General features: G+C 38.4%; 1 protein-coding gene across 1 annotated transcript; it reads left to right on the forward strand.

Moving 5' to 3' along the window:
• The first annotated feature begins 15581 nt into the window (after positions 1 to 15581).
• Positions 15582 to 18958, forward strand: LOC111879608 (receptor protein-tyrosine kinase CEPR1). Its single transcript, XM_023876068.3, has 2 exons — positions 15582 to 18347; positions 18443 to 18958. Exons 1-2 carry the CDS (start codon positions 15863 to 15865, stop codon positions 18805 to 18807), a joined length of 2850 nt encoding a protein of 949 aa, XP_023731836.1. The 5' UTR covers positions 15582 to 15862; the 3' UTR covers positions 18808 to 18958.
• Positions 18959 to 19244: the final 286 nt, after the last annotated feature.

Genomic DNA, 19244 nt, shown 5'->3' on the forward strand with positions numbered 1-19244 from the left:
ATTTTCAAAGCCAACTTGTCACTGACTACACTAGTCATACAAGTAATTTCGGTTACAATTACTCACATTATGTTTAGGTTGATATGCAGTGTTCTAAAAGGCGCCCCATGGCGTGAGGCGCGGCGTCGCCGTTACGAAAAGCTTCATAACGTTGTTGTTAGGCGTGGCGCGTTGCAAGGCGTTCCATGGCGCGTTATGGCGTGTTATGGCACGTGTTTTTTGTTTGAGACACGTTTTTTTGCTCTTTTTTATACCTTTTCTAATCGGACATACAAGTATTGTGTTTTTTATTAACTTTCTGTTATTAGTTGTTGATATAACACTTCTAAAAAACTAGGTATATTTGATATAAATTTATATTTATGCGGTAATATAATTATAAATTAATACAAAATCGCCGCCTTACATGACGCCTTGAAAAACGCCATGGCTCGCCATAACTCGTTAAGCTTGAGGCTTGGCCTTGCCTCCACGCCACGCCTCACGCCTTTTAGAACCTTGTTGATATGTAACGAAATTTTAAACCAACCCAAAAATCACTTTTAAAAGAAGCCCTTTGATACTTATCCAAAAGTATTCGATTGTAATTCACGGGAACATACACAAGCTGTTGATCATCTCTCTTGATGATTAACGAAGCAACCTTTGCCCGAGGTTTAACTGCCTTCGTGTCAAATTGAATTTTTGACATCACAAAATTCGAAAAAGAAAATTTACTTGCTTCTTATCTTATTTCTTTGGAACACTGCACTCACGAAATCCTTGAGGTTCTAAGTAATACCAACTTAGACTGAAGATTTCGCAAGTCTGGCATATGACTTCGCTTTACATCCCAAAACTGAAAGAGCCTTGCCTCCATGTGAAGGGTTATAACGGTTACAATTCTATAACGGGAATATTGACAGGTTGTGTATACGAGACGTATGGTATTCTGCCCGGTTTTCTAGGCGATGTGACAGTTTCTTTTTGATACATAGCTAACTTTTCGCAGTAATGGTCCGATTTTCAAGATGCCACGTCGGATATCATTAAATGCATCCTGCTTCAAATTCAAATCAATCAGGGTTATGGATAAAAGGGGGTTCAAGATTGTGTTATACAGTTACGCGATCAAACACAAAAATTCCCAAATTCTCTGATTCTTCATCTTTTTCAAACCCTAACAATGGCTGCTACTCAATCCAACACCGACGAAGTTGTTTCACAGTCTCTTATGAAGATTCAAAGTACAAACTTCCAAGTTGATCCTAATGTTTCATCCTACCCAGAAGAATTGAAGATGCTGGTTGTTGCACTCAAAAGGTCTCCATTATCAACCGCAATGTTCGGTTCTTTTCTGGTTCCAATGACATGGTTGTCCATGGCGGCATCATCTGCATCCTACAATTATGCCATTGATGTTATCACCTTCAACATGATGAACAACAAGAGGGTTTGTCTTAACAAGAAGATGTTCATTGACTTCTTGAACATTCCCAATAACCCTCCGTTCTTTAAACCCATCAATTCCCAAATTATTTTCATGTTCAATGAGATGGGACATCAGCTATCTCTTGAAAAGATCAGTGATTTTAGGAAATCTGGGTTACCCTGCATGTGGAACTTTCTCTTTGGTATTTTTATAAGGTGTTTGACAGGGAGGACTGTTGGTCTCGACAGGGGTCGCATGGAAATGGTGATGGGTCTGTACTATCATATTAGTGTTGATTACGGAACTCAATTATGGAAGGAGTTTGTCAAAAGTCTTGAAAACACGAATGCTGAGAAGGGTATTTCGTGTGCCTGGTACTGGAGTTTAATTCTTGAAAAGGTGTATGAAAAAGAAGGTATTCAAGTTCCAGAAGGTGGAGAAGTTGCAGAATTTTCATTATATCAATTCCCAAAAGTTGTTGAAGATGATGAAAATATTTTCACCAGTGTAGCTCGCATTCCGAATGCGATGTTTCGCAAAGTGCACTCCACACACAAAGTTTTGGTTAGATATATGAAAACTTTTGATCCAGCTGTGCAAACTGGAGTATTACTGAAAGTTAGTGCAAAATCCTCAAAGAAGAAGAAGAAAACTCAGAAGGAAGAACAAATTCAGTCTTCCAAAGTCTCACAAGCTGAAGAGGTGGAGAAAGAAGAGATTTATACAAAAACAAAGAAGGAGATTATACCCTCAAAATCTAGGGTGTTAAAGAAGCTTCGCAAATCTTCGCAGACAACGACTTCTTCTCCTAATATTTGCAAGACAGAGGTCAGTAGTAAGGGGGCAGTGTTTCGCGATGTTCCAGCTCAGGTTTCTCCTGGCTCAAAGCGCAAAAGAGCTCAAGAGGTTGCGAAGCATATAAAACAAACGCTTTCCAAGAAACGCAAGATGATCATTTGCAACGAAACCTCCGATGAAGAAGTTGTTCCGGAGACTCCACCTGTTTCCTTCTCCACTGTGGTAACTGTTTCTATTCCTCTTACTTCGCAATTTCTACCACCACATCTATTCCACTTGAAGTAGTCACTACCAAATCAGTACCCATTTCTTCTGCGAATGTCTCTACTTCATTACCACCATTTTCTCTTCCAACCACTACAATCACTACTTCATCAATTTTTGATCATCCTCTACAACATCCATTTACCAACTTATTTCCATCACAATCACCCGAAAATCCTCAATCTTCGCAACCAATGTCTGATGATGAAACTGAAGGAGGAGGTTTTGGAGGGACTTTTGAGGCCCTACATTTTTATTCAGAAGAGGAGGATATAGCTGATCATATGCTTATGTCAGGTAAGCAATTTAAAATCCTGAATCGCAAATTGAATGCCATTATTCAGTCACAAGCTGATTCTGGTTCAAAGTCAACAATGTCAGGATTGGAGGTGGAATATCTGATCAAAGAAGTTGCGAAGAGAATACTTGAGAAAGTTGATCAATCTGACAAGAACAATGACCTTCGTATTCAAGCTCAAGGAAAATCATTCAATGGAGTTGTTTCTGAGTTGAAAACTGTTACAAAAGAATGACATGTTCTTTTTGTACAGGATGTCAAGAAGGTCCGGGAAAATATTAATCTGAAGGTGGAAGAGTTAAAGAAGGAAATTGCGAAAGAGCTTCAAGATATTAATTCTCAACAGTTGGAGGTACAAAAGAAGGTTGATGTGGTTGCAACTGATCTTAATAAAATTATCACTAATTATCAATCTCCTGCTCCACTTATCGAAGCCAAACAAAAGGAGAATAAGGACCAGTTTGATAAACTTATTCAGTTGGTGACTGAATTAAAAACATTAGTTTCGCAAACTACTCATCAGAAAATTTTGATTCCTGAATCTTGTCTCTCAAAGTCAATACCTTGGAGCAAGCTATTCAGAAAGCATTGGCCTCGATTGCAAACTTTACTTCTTTGTTACCGAAGAATGCCCCGCCTGCTTTCACAGGGGTGCAAGGGGGAGAGAGAAAAAGAAGTAAAGATGATGATGCAAAAACAGTGGGAAAGGTGATTTCTACTCAACTTAAAACCACTCTGCCAGTGATCACAATGCCGATTTCCTCGATTGTAATGACAACAAGACCAATTGCCAAAGGAATTTCAATTGGGTCAAAAGAAGGAGGAAGCTCAAGTGCGAAACCTCTAACAGACGATGTTGGTAAAGGGAAAGGGATTGTATATGAAAAATCAAAGGAGGAAAAGAAAGCAGAAGCAGAATCAGAAATGGAGAGATTGAGGCAAGTGCAGAGTATCATGAGGCAAAGGGCAAGTGATCCACTAACAATGAACAAGGGTGATCCTACGAAGCTATACTCTTATGAAACAATTGAATCTAAAGTGGTGGGGAGTGAAATGTATGAGTTTGAGAAAAATCCGAACAGGAGCTATGATATCGCAAATTCGGACAAATGCCAATTGGATTTTCTGATCAACGAAATGTTGTTCATTACGGCTCAGTACAAGATCAGTGAGAAATTTGAAAATGCTGATGACTATATACACATGAAAATCAGATTTCATGATGTATTGGCAAAGAATCCAGATGAAGTCTGGTCCTTAATGAAGATTAAGAAGGTGTTAACGATCAAGAAGGATATGATGTTCGAAAACATGCTTCAGAATTTTCAATATTTTGTGGTTCGAGCTGATGACAAGCACTATGATTTCACAATAGCCGACTTTCCCTTGATGAACTGTAATGATCTCATTCAAGTTTCTTTGATTCTGAAACACATGCAAGACAACAAGCTGAAAGGATATGAAACTGAAGTGTTCAAACTTGGTTTCACACATATCAAGATATTCATAGATAACTGCTATGATTGCTTGGCTTTAACCGATGAAGAACTTGCAACGGACTTAGGAAGGGAAGTGAATGTTCCTTGGGAGACTACTTTGACCCAATCATCATTGTCAAAGTATGCTGATGGAGAAATATGCCTTAAACCCTTTGGCATGGTGTTTGCAGGGAAAGATATGAAAGGGAAGCCCAAGAAATTTTTGTTCAAAGTCTCAGAGATTGAAAGATATACTTCTTCGCAATATACGAATTTCATTGTTCGTATGAATAACTGCAATAAGAACAACGAAGGAGACAAGAGGGAGCTTAAAAAGATTATTACATGGTATGCTAAAATACGAAAGACAATACACTCAGCTGTTCGTAGACTCACAAACTGAATAGTTTTGACTTTTTACAAAGGGGGAGAATGTACAGTCTATGTGTTGTAAAAGTTGAAGTGTTTGTTTCTTTGTTTTCGCATGTTAGTTATTTTACTAAGTCATATTTTGTGCGAAGCGTATTGCTCTAGACTTAGTATATTTTTTGTACACTCAGGTTGCCTATAAATAGGGACTGAGGTTAGAAGTAGAAAGGGCTTTTAACAAGTATTCATTCTGCTTAAACTTTGTAATCAGTTCCTCATCAATATAAGATCTGATTAATATTTACTCTCTGTGTTCATACTTTTCATTCATTCAATCATGATTGCTTTCTAAATCTCGATAACAATTCTCTTCAAGTGAGACTTAACTTCTTGCAAAGTTGGAATGTTGTTTCCTATAACGAGTATGTCATCAACATACAAGACTAGGAAAGTCACTACACTCCATTAGCTTTGATATATACACATGACTCATCTTTACTTCTAGAGAACCCAAACTATTTGACTTTCTCATGGATGCAAAGATTCCAACTGCGAGATGCTTGTTTCAGTCCATAAATATATTTCTCAAGCTTATACACCCTATCAGGATACTTGGCATGTAAAAAACCATCTGGCCGACTCATATAGATGTCCTCAGATAATTTTCCATTAAGGAAAGCGGTTTTAACATCCATTTGCTAAATCTCATAGTCATGAAATGCAGCTATAGCAAGCATAATCCTGATAGACTTTATCTTAGCTACTGGTGAAAAGGTCGTATCGTTGTCAATCCCTTTGGATTTGAGTAAATCCCTCTGCAACCAACATAGCTTTATAGGTGTGTACTTTCTTATCCATGTAGGTCTTCTTCTTGAAGATCCATTTGCACCTGACTGTCTTTCGACCGGGTACATGATCAACCAAGTTCCACATTTAGTTATCCTACATGGACTAAATCTCACTGTCCATTATCTCCTTCCATTTAGCAGCCTCAAGGCCTACCATAACTTCCTTTAGTTAGCAGATTCATCCAAATGCACTAGTGTTCTATCACTGATAAATATATCACCATCTGACGTAATATGGAAACGATAGAACACAAGTGGCATGCTAACCCTACTGGAACAACGAATGGGTAATGAGTTGTCAATTGGCTCAACTGGAACTTCTTCCCCATGTTGAGTGCTATTATTGTCCGGGGTTCCTTCATTGGATAAATCTTGAATTTCTTCAAGATCAATATCACTCTAATTGTCTTATTTGAATATGAGCTCTCTCTCACAAAATACTCATCTTCGAGCCACGAAGACTACTTTATCGCTAGGTCTGTAGAGTAAGTATCTAAAGGACTTTTGTAGGTAGCCAATGAAATAACACTTTTCGACTCTAGGTTCAAGATTTTCAGGAATCTCTCATCTTACGAGTGTCTCACAACCATGAACCTTGATCTATGCGAGTGAGGGTGCCTTCCTTGTCCACATCTCATGAGGTGTTTTGGCAACCTTCTGTGTTGGAACAAGATTCACGATATGGGTGGTTGTTTCTAATACATACCACCCAAAATGAATATGAAGAGAAGCTCGACTCATCATGGAACGAACCATATCTTGCAAGCTTCTATTACGTCTCTCAGCCACATGATTAAGTTGTGGTGTTCTGGGAGGATTGAACTGTGAAACAATACCACATTCCTTAAGATAGTTGTGGAACTCGATACTAAGATACTCACCACCTCTTTCAGATCTGAGCATCTTTATCTACCCGGCCAATTGATTCTCTACTACGTGCTTAAACTCTTTGAACTTTTCAAAAGTTTCCGATTTATGTTTAATTAAGTAAAATATAACCATATCTGCTATAATCATTCGTAAATGTCACATAAAATCGATAAACATCTTTTGTCGTGCATCTAAATGGGCCATAAATATCCGTGTAGATTAGGTCCAATAACCATTCATCTCTTTCACATGATCCAGTGAAAGGTGATTTTTTCGTTTTGCCCAAGAGACAAGACTCGCATTCGTCATCTGTCTTAAGATTAAATGATTCCAACACTCCATCCTTTTGGAGTTGGGCCATGCATTTCCTATCTATATTCCCAAGACGACAATGCCACAAACATGCCTTTTCCACACCATTGAATGAATCAATATGAAAAACTTTATTGCTTAAGCTATCAACACAAGTCACAGTTTCGTACACTCCATTACAAGGTAAATCTTTAAATATAAAAACACCATTTTTGAAAGCAGAAATTGAACCAATATCGTTATCAGAAGAATATGTAAAACCTTTTCTGAACAATTCATGAAATGAAATGATGTTTTGTATCATTTCTGACACGTAGAAATAATTTAATAAGTCAATCCTAACATAAATACTAAGCACAAGCCCATAAGTCCTAATTTTGGTAACAGGTGAAGATCGCCTATTCCCCATGATCAGGTTTGAGCCTTCCATGCTCCACTTCATCACTTTCTATTAGTGCCTTCAAATCAGAACAAATGTGGAAAACACATCCTATATCAAGAACCCAATAATGAAAAAGTTGTGTGTTATTAACTTGGATAGTGTAAATATCTAACGAGGACGCCTTGGTGTAACATCCCAAGTTCCAAAGCAAGAGATCGGGGGTGTAAAGTGTAAATGGAGGTTTGAACTCAGCGAGTTGGTAAGGTAACTCAATGATTTGGTAAGGTAACTCGGCGAGTCGAGTCGCGAGTGGATCGCATGAATAAGTGACCCGGCTCGGCGATTCGGAGGCTAGACTCGGCGAGTCGGTGCTGGAATAAGAAACCCTAATTTTCAGGGTTTGCACCCTATTTAAATAATGATATGCCTTCATTTCAGCCTCTATCTTCCCTGAGTGTTCCAGAGAAACCCTAAATCGTGAGAGGCTCCATTGTTGAGAAGATTGAAGCTTGGAAGGAGAAATTTGTGAAGAGAAGTTGGAGGAATTTGAGGATAGCATCAAGAGGGCTTGTGGATCTGAAGTCTACATCAGTTTAGACTCATCTTTGGGGAAGAAGCCATTGTCTTAAGCCTTTTTCCTTATTTTCATCCAAGGTGGTTGTTTTGGGGATTCTTTAGCTTGGTTGGGATCTATTTCGGGTTTAGAGGTTGGATCTAAAGTTGCAACTTCAGATCTAGGTTGTACTGGAGCCATAAGGGCAGAAAGCATCAGTCTTTCGGCTTGTTTGAGAGTTCCTTTGTCCCAAAACCTTCTTGTAGCTTGGTTGGAGCTTGTTGAGCCTTGCATGCACGTAAAGTTGGAAACTTTATGTGTGAATCTGGCCCTAGGAGTCCAGATCTATGTATTGGAAGCAATAGAATGGCCCGTAATCGTCTAAATGAAGATGTCACGTGTGGACTCGGCGAGTTGGAAGAACGAATCAGCGAGTCTATTGAAGATGGCCTTAGACTCGGCGATTCTGTTCTTGGACTCGGTGAGTTTGGTCGTGGAACCCTAGCCTTTTCTAGTTAAGTCGTGTCTCGGTGAGTTGAGGGACAACTCTGTGTGTTGAGCAGGCTGAGACTCGAAGATCGTTGGACTCGACGAGTTGAGTCGTGATAGGGAGTTTCTGAGTATAGGGACTTGACGAGTCAACGGGTTGACTCGGCGAGTAGGGTCAACCAGGAACGTTGAATTTGACTGCGGACCTTCACTTAGACCAAGGGTTGACCAATTTGACCTCCAAGGGTATTTTGGTCATTATTGGTATTTAGTTTGTTATTTGGTAGTGTTCAGTGGCGGAGTTCGTGTCGGAGGTCGGAGCAGCATGATCTTATCTCTTCAGTCAGCTATAGCAGGTGAGTTATCCTCACTATATCAATAGGGTCTAAGGCACTAAGGCCGACCCTTTTATCGGATTGAAATCTGGGTATCTGTTTGATATGTTATTGCTCGCTATGTTTGTATCTTGGTTATTAGGATGGTGTATGTTAGAGACCTGGTTAAGGTCGGTATGCTGGTATATAAGATGGTGTATGTAGAGACCTGGTTAAGTTCGGTATCCTGGTGTATAGGATTATGCTATGTTAGTGACCGGTTAGGTCGGTATCCTGGTTAGGATGTTGTTATGATATGTGATCTGCTAGATCGGTTTGATTAGATATGAATTGTTATAAGATTATATGTTTATGTGCACATGGTTGTTTTGACTGGGGTTGGGTTGAGGCGGGTCCTGCTTTGTGTTGTAGGCCAACATACCCAGGACGGACCGGTTAGGCCGAAGGCCCGGCGAGTGGTCTGGATAAGCTGAAGGCCCCAAGAGGGCGGACCAGACGTGCCGAGGCTCGGAGAGTGGACCAGATTGACTGAAGGCTCGGTACGGGCGGACCAGTCATACTGTAGACTCAGAGAGTGGACCAGGGGGACTGAATGCCCGAAGCGGGCAGACTAGTCATACTGTAGACTCGAAGAGAGAGTGGACCGGGTGGGGGCTGAAGGCCTGGGGTGGGCGGACCAGCCACACCGTAGACTCGATATGCATGGCTGTTTTGTTTATGATATTATATGATATGTGTATGGTATTGTGGTTGGTATTTTGGGGGTAACTCACTAAGATTTCGGGCTTATAGTTTCAGTGTATTGTTTTAGGTACTTCAGGAGACCGTGGCAAGACGAAGGCGTGATCGTACCGCTCCTCATGTTTATGATTTTTATGATATGGTTCTGGGAGATAATCTGATGTTTAACTATTTTGAAAATAAGTGTATGAACTTAATGGTTTTAAATGAATTAAAATGTTTTAATTTGGCTCGAATTTATGGGTGTTACACTTGGCTTTACCATCCTTCAAGTCTTGTAAGTATTTCGGGCAGCTTCTACTCTAATGACCCCTTTCGCCACAACGGAAGCAAGTGGCCTCTTTTGGATCACTGATCACAGGGACATCAAAGTTGGGTTTCGACTTGGACCCACTACCAGGCCCTCCATCATGTGCCTTCCCTTTTCCTGTTTGATTCGGAATGATCATTCCTCTTTTTCCATTTTACAGATCCAATGGCTAGGATATGAGCATTTATTATAGAATGTGTATGATTCTTCTTCATTCCTGACTCAACAATTTGCAACAAATTATGTAGTTGGGTCAATATCGTCTTTGTGTTGTTCAACTGATAAGTCAGAATGGACTGATCATAACTAGGAGGAAACGAATTGAGGACCATGTCAATGGCCAACTCCTCATCAAACGAAACATTAAGCCTTTGTAGTTGCTCCACGTACCTTTGCATTATTTGCACATAAGGGCAAACAGATTCTCCTTTCTTGATCCTGCATGCCATAAAAGGTTTGACCACTTCAAATAGATCTTGTCTCACCTTCTTATGTAACTTCCATCAAGGTCGAGAGCCATCTCATATGGCTAGTAGTCCTCATAGAACTTGGCCAGATCAGGTGCCATTGTGGCCACCATGATGAATTCAACCTTTGTGGCATTGTCGGAGTGTTTTTTGTATGAGGCAACTTCCTCAGGAGTAACGGTGAAATGATCGATTTCAACAAGAGGCTTATCGAGGACATATTATTTGACCTCGTCTCAAAGATTCATCTTCGATTTCCTCATCCAGTCCATGTATTTAGGATCAATGAGCTTCTCTTTTGACAAGATCGAGAGTAGAGAAAAGTTTAAGTTGGAGGGGGTGGATTGAGTAGTAGCGAGATCACCGTTTCCATACATCTATATAAAGAGACATAGTTTTTAGTTAGTGATATAAATCCTTAATATTTTAACCCAAAATAAATATTCAAGGCGAGGATCCAAAATACAATTCATAATGAAGAAGAGGGGTGTCATAATCTAATTGTGAAATTATCATAGTCGGTAATACAAATTTACTTATTTCAATCTAAAATGAAATTCCTAGATCATTTGAGATTCATTGAATCTAATCAATGGTTTGTTTAAACTCAAATTATACTCTTCAAATTTGTGATTGGGATGCCGAGGAACAGAAATAAGATGTTAATAACCATGTAAACCCATTTGACAACCTCAATGTCATTTATCATCTCGAGTTGATATGTCGCTAAACCACACGCACTCCATCAACAATGATAATTTTTGATATGTCCATGATTCATCTTTATAGTCCCAAATTAGTGTATTGGTTAACCACACACGCTCTACTAATGACATATAAAGAGTCATGTGTGTTTTAATGGATTAACATACACTTCACATTTTGTCCTAAAGTAACTAGAGTTCGGATTTTTTAAAAGGTTTTTTTTTTACTTTATGGTATCATACTTTTAGAGGTTATGTCCTATCAAACCCGTTCAGCTAACGGCCCTCCACCATACAAGGGAGCGGTGTGTGAGAGTGGACACCCATTTTGAAATATCCTGTTACTAGTAACTTCTTATTTCAGGGTCATGGGTCGAAAGTCGATTGTGTAAAAACTTTAGGACTTAAAGAGGTAAATATTAGACCTTATGGAAGGAGGTAAGGATGGTCGAGAGATCTAACCCTTGAATCCTATTTTGGGTCGAAGGGTAAAAAGGGAAAGTCATAGGTCGGGTTCTTGCATGAAATATGGATTTTTGTTCGAGAGGTGTTTAGCCCAAGATATTTAGATAATATTGTAGAGCTCCTCAACATCTTTCCATGGATATAAATAACGTTGAAAACAGAGTTGGAATCAAGAAGTTACAACAGTTTGAAGTTATGGCGGTTTTTGGGAAACCCGCATATGATGGGTGTACGGGGAGTACATTGGGCGTACCAAGAGTATGTTGGGTGTATGTATCACACCCCAGAAACAGGATGGCGGAAACGTCCGGGGGCGGATGACTTCATGTACAGTACCATAACAATTGAATATGAATGAAACATAGCAACCAAACATCACACATTACAATATACCAACATTCGTTGTTTTACAAATTGTACTTGTTTATCAATTACACAAAAATAACATAGAGTATGGTTGCTCAAAAGGTAGTAAAATAATCCAGATCCAAGGATCGAGTACCTCTTCACTGAGTCCCTGAGAATATAAGTCGTTTTGAAAAGCGTCAACATAAAATGTTGGTGAGTTCATAAGGATGTTTGTAGGAAAAACTTTGTAATATCGTCTCTTATAATAAGCTGTAAAACTCCATAAAATCCAATATTTTCTATAAAAAGTAGTTTATGAGTCTCGTTCCATAACCGTGTATAATTGCATGCATGTCCTTTATTATCCTTTGTTTGTATTTGAAAAGAGTGTATCCCCAGAAAATCCTATATTTTCTGTATATAAAAGTGTTGTAGTCTTAAAACCCTAAGACCCGAGTGGTGAAATCAGTTTACAAAGTATACAAAACATAGTTTGGTGTTTTGTAAAAAAAACTAGTAGAGTGTAAATTCTTCATAACTTCAAATAATGTTGTTATTCTCTCTGTGTCTTTTCCCTATAGAGTAATAATGAGTATATCCAAAAAATCTAATATTTTATTAATAGAGAACTGTAGTCTTAAACCCTAAGACCATGATGAAAATGAATAGTGTTCAGACATTAGTATATAGATTCATTTCTTTTAATAAAACTAACGAAGTAAAGCTTCCCGTAAACAAAAATAGTGTTGTTAATCCTATGCGAGTCGTTATAAGCATACTAATGACGAGAGCGCCTGACTTGACGTTTTTCAGACGTTAGTTTCTTTAAGATACTTGTCACCCTAGACTGGTCTAGTCTAGCTGTAGCGAACAACTCAGGTGTGGGGGTGTCAACCCCGTATAGATCTATACACATTTACCTCGCTCTCCCTCCAGGAGACTCTGGTTATAACTAACAGGACTTACCGCGTACGCTAAGTAGGTACAACTAAAGGAGAGGCCTTAACAAATTTACGTAAACTATGCCTTCTCTTTCTGGTAAAACGACTTGAGTGTATCTAGTGTTATTGAGAATATTTATATAATCATGTATATAAGCACATGCAAGTTATCATGTCTGGGTGTTTTCAAAAGGTTACAGCCTTTAAACTTACATCTAAACACAAGTATAAACACTTTTAGTATGTTAAAACAATTTTCTGGTTTTTGGCTTTTCTGTACCTGTTTTTAGAAAGATTATAGAAAAATCATTGTGCGTCAAAATTTGGATCCGTAAACTCTGGGAGTTTGGAAATTGAGTCTACATTGTTCACAATTTTTCTCATAATTTTTAATGGCCTCAAACCAGTGTGAAAATGTTCATCTTCACAGCCATCTCCACAACCATCTCCCAAACAGATAACTCCAGTTCATTCTTCAAATCAATCTTCACCGCAAAAGGAACCACAAAAACACTCTTCACATCTGTCTCCTCCACCGCAACAAGATCCCCGCAACATCAAGACAAACATCAGTCTCCTCCGCGCCAAGAAACCCCCCCCCCCCCCTTTAAAAACATGGCACCAACTATGTCTTCGGAGCATTCAGAGGATTCCGCTGCCACCATTCAAAAGAAGAAAGACTAGAAGGATGCAAAATTTGCTGAACAGATTTGGAGAAATCATAGTTTTGATACAACCATGGATGAATCTTTAATCCACTCGTGGATCAATCCAACTCAAAGACTCCTCGACGATGATTACAAATCAGTTCTAACATATGTTGAGCCTCCATCAGATGGTTATTGGGACATCCTAATCTCTCCCAACTCGAAATTCTTCCCAGTGTTTGAGACTTTTGATCTGAATCTTCCTGGTGATCAAAGACTTCCTCTTGAGTTCGAACGCCTGAATCTATTTCATGCCAAGCATGGAACTGAATTCGATAGGATCTGGTCTAATGACAGACCATCAGTAGTGAAAAGTTACAAAGTGAGAAAATTTATGAAGACTGATTTTATTCGGTATACACTCACAAGGGGAGGTAATGATTATATCAGACCTCAAGCTGATTTCCCTTGCATGAATCCTGAAGAGGTGTTTCTGATTGCAAGAGTCTTTCAAATCAAGGCTGAGAAGCACCTGAAGATGATAATTTCTTATTAAAAAGCTTGCGAATTTCTTAAGTCATTGGTGTGTGACTTTACCAAGATTGATGCGGACATCCATCTTGTGTTTGCTCAAAAATTCAATCTTCCACCTCTCAAATACTTCATCCCAATCACCGCAATGCATCGATTGCCCCGCAAGCAACTAGAAGTAACTCTGGCTTCGGTTCAGAGATCCCTGAATACAACTGATGAAGTGAAGTTTGAGATTTCAAGGAGAATTCACTGGCTTGGCGAAGTAAGGAAATTTTGGTGGCTTCTCATCAAATTTCTGAAACTTGATAAGTAAAGAAGAAAGTTGAAAATGTCACTTTGGGGGAAAATGTTGATACATAAAATGACCTTCTTAAACTTGATGATCTGCGGCTACATCTTCCATCGCAACTGCAATCTGAAGATCTGAATCGCAACTAACTCATCCGCAATGAAGAGTTCGGTTACTTTATCTGACTTGTCTTGTTCACATTGTATTATCCAGTGGACCTTGTATGGTTACGATAAGTCAGTAGTTTAGTATTTAATATTCACTATGTAACCTTTTGAGACTTTATAAATAGAGTCTTCATCTTCATGTAATTTCACATCTTTACACCACTTATCTCTTATCTCTTACCTTCTGATTATCAATCTAAAAGATATTTCTGAACTTTCAATCCAAATATTAAGATCATACTCTCTCTCATCTAGTCTTCGAGACTCCTTTCACTTTAAACTGATCTCATATACTAACTTGTGTTTGAATGCAAACCTTGTTAAGCATCAGTTTAGTGTTTACTTGATATATAACTTGTTGTCATTTATATTTCCTTTACTTTTCGCACTTTACACTTTTGCAACTAACAATCTAACAAATCTAACTTCTTATTATTGTTGAGCTTTTATGATCCTTTGAGATTAACTTATTCCACAACCTTATCTTGTATTAACGTTTGTTCATGTGTTTCTCAAAAGTGTTTCTCTCAACAGAAAGGATTGTAAGAAAGAAACTATCTAAGAAGGTTGAGGGTAAGAATAGAGAAGGAAACAATGTTGCAACACCTATGGATTTAGATTAGGATTTATGCTTTAAAGTGTTGTCTATGGAATATAATTTTAATTTAGTTTGTGTTTTAATGGCATGTTATTGTAACAATAGATTATGATTGTTCTATTTAGATTAATGTTGAAGCAAATTAGAATGCAATACATGATAATGGACATGTAAGCATAAGGTTTATGTTCAATTTGACACTTTAAAATTAGTCAACTTGGTACTTTTTTGCTAGATTTTGATTTAGAAAACTATTATTATGGACAAAACAAGGTTTGATGTACACACACATAAGAGGGTGATGGTGGTGATGAGGTAGGATCCACATTCACTAACTTTTTTAAGGTTCCATGATTTTTGTTTGTGTAATATGGGGGGAAAATGCCGAGTTGTGTCAAGATTAATCCCCACACCAATGGGTATATATATTGAGGGGACCACTCTTATACTGCTCCAAGGGTTGTCGACGAGGCAGACACGTCGGCATCTAGTAGGCAACAAGGGTTATTGGCGAGGCTACATGTCATCATTTTCTATCCTATTTGGTAGATGTAACCGGCCAAATTAGCCGGTAAAACACAAGTTGATGTCCTTAGAAAACTTTAAAAAAAGTTAAATGACCTATTAAAACATAAATAATAAACTTGTTGGGTTATGGCTACAATATCCCATAAAAAAATGTGGCATTTGTATTTGAATATCAAAAGATGACACCATGAAAATACAAAACTAGGTGTGCCAAGATTAGATGTTTCTTCCCTGCAAGCACACACCTAGTTCCAGGATAGTATACGTGCAACAATGATCAAGTCTAGTAGTCGTAGTGGGAGAATTTCAGTTCCAATTTGAATTGGGTTCATTGTGCGCATTAAACTCTTATATTAGTCATCTATATGGGATAATGTTAATAGATTAGTGAAAGAATAACTTTTTTTTTTTTGCAATTAGACGTCTATGTAGCCAAACATGTAAGCATAGCACTATTAAATGCATTCGAACCAAGAGACAAAAGCTTCATCACTATGAGAGGAGCTTATGCTATAAGGCATCAGGTATTAGGCATCTGATGCAGATTTTGCATTCGATGTTATTCTCTACAACATATAGTGGAAGCGTATTAAACTTAAAGCCACTTTGCATAAAACTCAATTACTACTCTTTTATATCTATATATCTCTCTTCACTTTCTCACTCCCTCTTAATTATCAACAAACATAACCTCTTTTTTATCTTCAATTTCTCTCATGGCTTTTCACTATATTTTCATCTTTTATCTTGTTTTATTACTTCCATTATCAAGTTCTTATGAAGCTTCCATGGCGGATCAAGCTGAGTTCTTCACCCACATGAAGAATTCTCTGACAGGAACTTTTTTAAGCGATTGGGATGACAACGGTCAAAAACCCGTCTGCAACTACACAGGTGTCAACTGTGATCAGCAAGGGTACGTGGTGAAGATTGATATTTCAGCGCAGGGGCTTTTTGGTCATTTCCCAGAAAACATATGCTCTTTCTTACCTCGATTGAGAAGTCTTTATCTTGGGTACAACAAGATTCATGGAGACTTCCCTCACAGCATCACCAACTGTTCGCTTCTAGAACAACTCAACATAACACATACAAATCTCACCGGAACGTTGCCGGATTTATCTCCGATGAAGTCTTTAAAGTTGCTTGATTTGTCGTCCAATTTCTTCACAGGGGCGTTCCCGATGTCGTTTATAAATCTCACCAATCTTGAAGTTGTCAACTTTAACGAAAACGCAGGTTTTGACATCTGGAGGCTGCCGGAGAATATTACGAAGCTGGTGAAGCTCAAGTCGATGATCTTGAGTACTTGTAAGGTGAGTGGTTTAATCCCGAAATCCATCGGAAACATGACGTCACTTGTTGATCTTGAATTGAGCGGGAATTTTTTAGTGGGCCCAGTTCCGAGAGAAATCGGGTTGCTTAAAAACCTGCAACAGCTTGAGCTCTACTACAATCAATTAGTTGGAGGGATACCGGAGGAGCTTGGGAATCTCACAGAGCTCATTGATCTCGACATGTCCGTCAACAGACTCACCGGGAACCTACCGGAATGCATTTGCCGTCTCCCGAAGCTCCAAGTCCTGCAGCTTTACAACAACAGTCTCACCGGAGAGATTCCGGTTGTGTTGGAGAACTCGACAACTCTAACCATGTTGTCGCTTTACGACAACCTTTTAACCGGTGAAGTCCCCCGGCATCTAGGCAGATCATCACCGCTATCGCTCATTGACATGTCGGAAAACCGGTTGACCGGAGAGTTACCACCTGACGTCTGCAACGGAGGTAAGTTGCTTTATCTTCTAGCACTTGGAAACATGTTCTCCGGTGAGTTACCGGAAAGTTACGGTAACTGCGTCTCTCTTATACGTTTTCGGGTGAGCCGTAACCGTCTGGAAGGGAACATACCGGAAGGAATTCTAGGTCTCCCGTCGGTTTCCATTATCGATTTGAGTTACAACTTTTTGAATGGTTCAATCGCGAAAGCAATCGGAAACGCTCGAAATTTATCGGAGTTGTTTCTACAGAACAATCGAATCTCCGGCGTCGTACCTCACGAAATATCTAACGCGATCAATCTCGTGAAAATCGATTTCAGTAACAACCTCTTGTCTGGTCCAATACCTTCAGAAATTGGTAACTTAGAAAAGCTAAATCTGTTATTATTGCAAGGAAACCAGCTTACATCTTCCATTCCCGATTCACTTTCTTCTCTAAAATCCCTAAATCTTCTCGACCTGTCGAGAAATCTCCTCACAGGTGGCATACCCGAAACCCTAACCGATTTGCTTCCGAATTCCATGAATTTTTCAGACAATCTTCTTTCTGGAGCGATACCCGTCTCATTCATCAAAGGGGGGCAATTAGAAAGCTTCACAGGGAACACAAAACTTTGTGTTCCTGTTCCAGTGTTACCCAAAACAGGAAATCAAAATTTCTCCATATGTTCACAGACTTATAACAAAAAAAGAGTTAACTTTTTTTGGATGATTGGGATTTCGATTGGGATTCTGTTCATCGGAGGTATCATATTTCTAAGGTGTAATCGAGAAAGAGATGTTCTACAACATGAAGACGACACATGGGCATTTTCGTATTTCTCCTACAACATGAAAAGCTTTCATCATGTAAGTTTCAACCAACATGAAATCATCAAATCCATGACTGATAAAAACGTGGTGGGTCATGGAGGATCGGGTATGGTTTACAAAATCGATTTAAGCAATGGTGAAGTTATTGCAGTGAAGCGATTTTGGAGTCAGAAATCGAAAGATAATTCCTCATCAAATGATCAAAAAATAATGGAGAAAGAATTGAAAAGTGAAGTTGAGACTTTAGGAAACATAAGGCACAAGAATATAATTAAATTGTATTGTTACTTATCAAGTTGTAATTGTAACTTGTTGGTTTATGAATACATGCCAAATGGAAGTCTTTGGGATGCACTTCATAATGGGAAATGTGTTTTGGATTGGCCGACACGTCATCAAATTGCAGTTGGTGTAGCAAAAGGGTTGGCTTATCTTCACCATGATTTGGTGCCACCTATTATTCATAGAGATGTTAAATCGACCAATATTCTTCTTGATAGAAATTTTCAGCCAAAAGTTGCCGATTTTGGGTTAGCCAAGGTTCTAAATGGTAGAGGGAAAGATTCCACCACTACTTGCATTGCAGGGACATATGGCTACATAGCCCCAGGTATTGTTTTCCATAATGTATTTTAACCTTTTACTTTTGTCTTATATATGTTTGATGAAATGATGTATGTGTTGTTCATTGTTTAAATGATGTAGAGTATGCGTATTCATCGAAAGCAACAACCAAGTGTGACGTGTATAGTTTTGGGGTGGTATTGATGGAATTGATAACGGGGAAGAAGCCGGTGGAGGCAGAGTTTGGGGAAAACAAGAACATCATATATTGGATTTCAACAAAAGTGGAGACGAAGGAGGGGGCGACTGAGATTCTAGACAAGAATTTGTCAGGGTATTTTAAAGACGATATGATAAAAGTTCTTCGTGTAGCTATCCTATGTACATGTAGGATAGCTACACTGCGGCCTAGTATGAATGAGGTTGTTCAATTGCTTATTCAGGCAGACCCTTGTAGGGTCGATACTTGCAAACTATCAAACAAGATAAAAGAATCCGAAAAATAAATCTTTCATTACTAATTAAAGTAAACTTTATTTGGGGTTTTGAAAGGAATTAGCATAGCATCTATAGAGTGGAGTATTGTAAATATTTCCAAGTGTTGTATATCAATATATCATGATATATATTCCATGAAATAATTTTTTAGCTTTATAATATGTTTATCTTTTCTTTTGGTTATTATGAGTGCCTACTCAAAACAAAAAGTGGAATGCATTTGATATGTTAAGGTGCTCTTTTTGGTGTCAAGTGGGTTCCTAATTTTCTTGTTTAAGAAAAAAAAAAGTTAACTATAAAAATGGTCCTTGTACTTTTTGATTTTACCTTGATTAGTCAAAAATTATAATATTATTCAATTTTGGTTCATGTGTCAAGGTTTCATATCCGTTTAGTTCAAGGGGGAACAAGGACCAAAATTGATATTAAACCTTGAAATAAGAAC

This window comes from Lactuca sativa, chromosome 6 (assembly GCF_002870075.4).
Source record: "Lactuca sativa cultivar Salinas chromosome 6, Lsat_Salinas_v11, whole genome shotgun sequence".
NCBI classification, from domain to species: Eukaryota; Viridiplantae; Streptophyta; class Magnoliopsida; order Asterales; family Asteraceae; genus Lactuca; species Lactuca sativa.